Below are 5307 nucleotides of genomic sequence, written 5' to 3' on the forward strand. Positions count from 1 at the left end.
TCACTCAGATTGGCTGTGAATTGGTTTAATTCTGTTGTTTGCTTTGTCTCATGGGCATGGTTTTGTGATGGAATCCATTCTAATTTACACCCGTCTGATCTCTTGAAAACTAGATTAAATAAAGTTAAGAATTGATTTTCAGGTTATATCTTTCAACTAGATGAAGATGGGACTCGAAGTCCAGTTGAGTTCATGAATCAACCGTAGATCTCCCTGATCTCTACAAGTGGATCCTCTAAATCCCTAGTTTCCTACCTCTGAATTCTTTAAGTTTTAAGATTAATATTTCACCATTATTCCCTCAAATTCATTCGATTTAGATATCATCTTAGTCTAATTCTAGTTCTATTTAGTTTCAGATTATGTACAAATTTCAGTCCCTTGGGATTCGACCTCGGTCTCACCGAGTTTGTTACTACATCACAACCCTATACTTGGGGAGTAAACATCTCACCCACAAATGATAAACAAGAAGAAATATAGATTAGAAATAGAATCAAAGTATTTGAAACAAACCACAAGACAAGATATACGTGGAAAAATTCCAACAAGGGTAAAAAACCACGGATGCAAACTTTCACTATGAAGAAAAATGAAGATTACAAGGTAATATACTAACATCTCCCTTGGAAGTACAGAGAAAACTCTTTACCGATACCTTAGAATTATTTCTCATACCCTAGAAAAGCCCCAGTGACACCTACTTATAGTTTAGGCAACTTCCCTTTCACACGTCTGCGAAAATCGACTCAAATTTTAGCAGTCCGAATCAAATCCTGACTCAAATCTGCATAAGCTCGACTGGTCATGCAGAGTCTTTGATCGGTTAAGTGGCACCCTCGACCGGCCGAGCACATCCCACGACTGGTCGAGCACCTCGAAAATTCAAAATCCCAACTCGCTGAAAAATGAGTCGAGCCAGTCCACGTCCAGTCGAGCGGGCCACTCGACCAGTCGAGCAGGTCACTCGACTGGTCAAGCGACTATCCAGATATATCTCTACATCTCAACACACAATTCTATGCACATCTTCGATGGAACCTTTGATGCCATCGATGACCCTTGATGTCATCGAAGATACTTCGATAACATCGAGTAGCAACACTAAAACATTCCAGCAACCAACATGGGATTTTCTTAATTTTCTCGATGGAATCGAGTATATGTCAATGGCATCGAGTGGTTTGTCGATGATTTGACAGACCCTGTTATTGACAAATTTAAGACATCAACAACATGCCAAAGTCACACATGTTAGAGATCAACAACCACCAAATGAGATAGCATACTTATTTTTCTAGTCAAATTATTATAAGAGTGGGTTCCACACATGAATGGCCCATATCCTATAAAAGTGCAACGTTTTATTTTACATGCAAAATGCTTCCTTCATCTGACATAATATATATATGGTGGGGGTTACTTGGTGAGTCACTTAAATATTGCACATGTGCATGCATGCGAATTGCTCGCGTTATCTACTCGTAAAATGGCTCTTGATTGTTCTACAAAACTTATTCTTCTCTCATGGACAGTCACCACTATAAAAAACCATAATTTTTTTTATTTTTTATTTTACCCTGTATTTTGGTTTTGGTAATTGATTTTATATGCGCCATCGTCATTTGCCAATCTATCATTGTATAACACAAAAAGGGCCACCCATAGTGAAGTTTATACATTAACCTAAATCTAAGTATCACGGCTTCCATCACTACAATGGTCTTTTGTCTTGATGACTCATCCAAAGTCATTCACCCTGAGTTGAGTCGTAACTCACCCAAACTTGAGAGTCAGCAATTCATGCTTGAGTGCGGGTAAGATTGCCTAATTAGCTTCTCCAAGCCATTCCTTCCTAGGGCTTCTTTGTTTCACTAATTACCATAGTAATGTAAATTTTTAAAAAAAAAAAAAAGAAAAAAGGAAAAAAGGGTGGAATGATTATAAATTTATTTACTTGTCTCTTCGCAGCATTTTTCTTTGACTCATGTTTGGTTTATCGTCAGTAAAATCACTACTATTGTATTTTTACATTACTTTAATATTAAATAATCACAAACGTACATTGATGTCGTTATTTGGATTCGAGATTTTCATAATAATGACATAAAATATGATAATTTTTTACACCCATTTTTAGTGCTCTGACGTGGACCAATAAAAGGCTTGTCGTATGTTGACACTATGGGGTTTGTACTGGCAAAAATCCTACTCCCATCCAAGAGTATCTTTGTTTGATCTTCCTCCGGTGTTACACATTCTATTATTATGCGAAGACACGGATCCTTACACATGCCTTTAGGAGAATGAATTAGCGGATGCCACATGGCCACGTTTATCATGCCAATTAATGAGGAGTGTGCCCAACATGACTATAAGAGAGCCGGTGAGTGAATGAATCTTATCACATATTTGGACTAATATTTAAGAAAATCCAATTTCGATTTGGGTCCAAGTACGAAGAGACAGACACATCAGTCAGATGATCTAGTCCCAACTCATGGTTCAATTAGAATGAAGAGAATGAGAGAACTAGATGAAAGATTTGGCTAGACCCATTGTAGTGTCAGATCCTCTAGCACTTCAAACCATCTTGTAGTGAATGGTGAAATTTTAGGAGGTGGTTTGATCTAGACCATCCAACACCACGAAGTGGAATAGGTGGGCCACAGGACAAGCAATCCTGATCTTGGCCTAGCTATCTTCATTAGAGGAATCTTGCCATTCCCATGCCTGCTGACCAAATCCGATTAGTAGGCTATGAACATCTCCCATCAAAGGGATCATCTATGAGATGAAGATCCGAAAAGCGAACAATTCTGAATCCATCTAGGAGATTCCCATATTTAGAAAGCGCAGAAGATCCAAGATCAACGAGGAAACTCAGTGAGAGTTTTGCTACCTCGACGAGCTATAAAAGGACAAATCGAAAAAGAGCTTGATGCCCTACGCCAAACATATCTATCTACTTTACATTTACCTTAACCTAGCATATCTTAGTTCTAGCCTAGATTGCTATTGCCTAGTGGCTTCCACTATAGTACCTTAGGAGTAGATTCAAATATTCTCAACCTTAGCTTGTAGGATTATGATTAATGAAATTCCGATTTAGCTAATCATATACCCATTCGCTCACATCCTGCTGATCACCCACCTTGGTCATCTGTTTCGACAGACGACTCAAGTAGTTATCTTTCTTTTTTGTTTATTTCATTTGGTTGATTAATGCTTTGTCGATTGTAGTGATCTATACCTTTAAATATCAATAAAATCGGCATTGTCTAGCCTTCTAATATTTATCTATACATTCTTGTTTATTTGAGAAATATAGAGCTGAAAGTACTAGTGCAAAAAAGTCCTTAAGTCCTTGGACTCGCATCTATTGTCAAAAGGCAAAAAGAATCCATTTGGAAGGGTTAACCCCTACCCTTTCATAAATTGCCTAAACGCGGAGCACAATTAGTGGTTGAGAAGATAACTATATCTTGTTCGGTCTCAACAGAGGGAACACCAACCATTTAGTCAAACTTTGAGTCAATTAGACTCCGGCACGCCCGCACATCGTACCTCCATACAAAAACGGAATACAAACTCTCATCCACAGGTGTGCAGCGTTGTTTGATTGAACTGGTAGCAACAATAATAACACTTTTCCTTAGCATTACAAGGATCATTGGTGAAACAAACAAGCCAATATGGTACTTTTGGGCAGGCTATTGCTCATTCAGGGCCTTTAGTAAATTTCCTATGCGTGAACCATGAAAACACCGTACACTTAAATCAAACCAGCTAAATAATGTAAGTTCCTTTATTTATATAAACAAATAATCAATGAAATTTAATTAATGAGATCATATTTCTAAGGACTTAATTATTTGCTACTCTGGCACCATGTCATGCTTAATACACAAGCACTCCGAAAAAGCATAAAACTGGCATAAGTTGGCTCAAATTAAACCGGCTAGCACGGTCCCCAAATCAGATTGGTTGAACAATCATAGCCTATAATTTGTGGACAGTTGTTTATTGAAATAGTACCATGTGATAATTTCATATTTAACCATCCAATAAATGTCCACCAATCTGATAATTAGATAATGATGATAAATCTAACCTGGGAACAATATTTTGGACAATTTAATTTGACTTACTTGTATGCCACGTGTGTAATTTCTAAGAATCTCTGCGTATCATCCATCACACTACCAGAGTAGTATCAAAGTTCTTCTCATTTCTTCTGGAACATGGCTTTTTACGTGCCCATCCTAACCACACTTGTACCCAAAAGGCACAGGAATGCCAACTGCAATCCCACCGTTAATCTTCTCCATCGGTTGCAATGGCCTACTAACATTTTCTGGGCCCACCATCTTGATAGACAGATTGATAATCCCGTTCCGTTCTCCGTCCTGTCTCAGACGGTAGCTGAGGAAGTGAAGATGGTGCGCCGGCAAATATCCATCCACAATGTCCGACATAGGGATGTTCACAGTCCCAACCATCTTCGATGACCTAGAAGATGTTTTACATTGCACCTTGACGTGAATTGATCGATCACTGCCCGGCAATGGCAGCTCTAGCTTCTCATTCCAAGTGGGGTAGCCCCCTCCATCTCTATCAACAGACGTGGAGACACACTTGCATGTGTCTGTTTGGACAGTCACGAAAGCGTTCTTCTTGATCAGATGGTTGGAAATGCGGAGGGACTCTGCGGAGATGACAGTGATCTCAAGCAAACGAGAGTGTGATTGGAATTGTGGTTGAGATTTATCCATTTGGGTTTGAATTTCGTGTTTGGATAGAAGGTTGGGATGGAATGGTATATATAGAGAAAGGATGAGAATTGCGAAGGTGGAACGAAACAGAATAGAAATAGGTTGTGTATTCCTATGTTTCGTTGTTTCGTGTGTGTGATTGTTACGACTCGCGCAATTACAATGCTAGTAGGTTTGGTTATCTACCGTACGTGGCAACTTGGCACATGTGTTTAACGTCTATGCCGCTCATTAAGTGGATTTGATCGAGAGACGGCTTAGTTGAGAAGCATGCTGCACGCGTATGGTGAACTTGGACTCGGCTTCAGATTTCAAAGTGGGCCAGGTTTAATGAGCGGATTGGATTTTCAAACACGCCTGCTTGTAGCCCGAGTGGTTTTTGATTCAGCGTTGACAGGGTCGTTGAAAAGGTTGGAATGTATTTTCCATCCTCTCTAGAAGCACCGAGACAGGGGAATGTATGCGTCGAGATGAACGTGTATGTTGATTATGGACCATTGGTAAGCGCTCTCCATTTTTCTCATGAGTGGGA

The 5307-nt window shown here is 39.3% G+C and overlaps 1 protein-coding gene across 1 annotated transcript; it reads right to left on the reverse strand.

Moving 5' to 3' along the window:
• Positions 1 to 4265: 4265 nt before the first annotated feature.
• On the reverse strand, positions 4266 to 4775 carry LOC131249557 (BON1-associated protein 1-like). Its single transcript, XM_058250362.1, has one exon. The coding sequence runs from the start codon at positions 4773 to 4775 to the stop codon at positions 4266 to 4268; it is 510 nt and encodes a 169-aa protein (XP_058106345.1).
• Positions 4776 to 5307: the final 532 nt, after the last annotated feature.

Source organism: Magnolia sinica, chromosome 6, assembly GCF_029962835.1.
Source record: "Magnolia sinica isolate HGM2019 chromosome 6, MsV1, whole genome shotgun sequence".
NCBI lineage: Eukaryota > Viridiplantae > Streptophyta > Magnoliopsida > Magnoliales > Magnoliaceae > Magnolia > Magnolia sinica.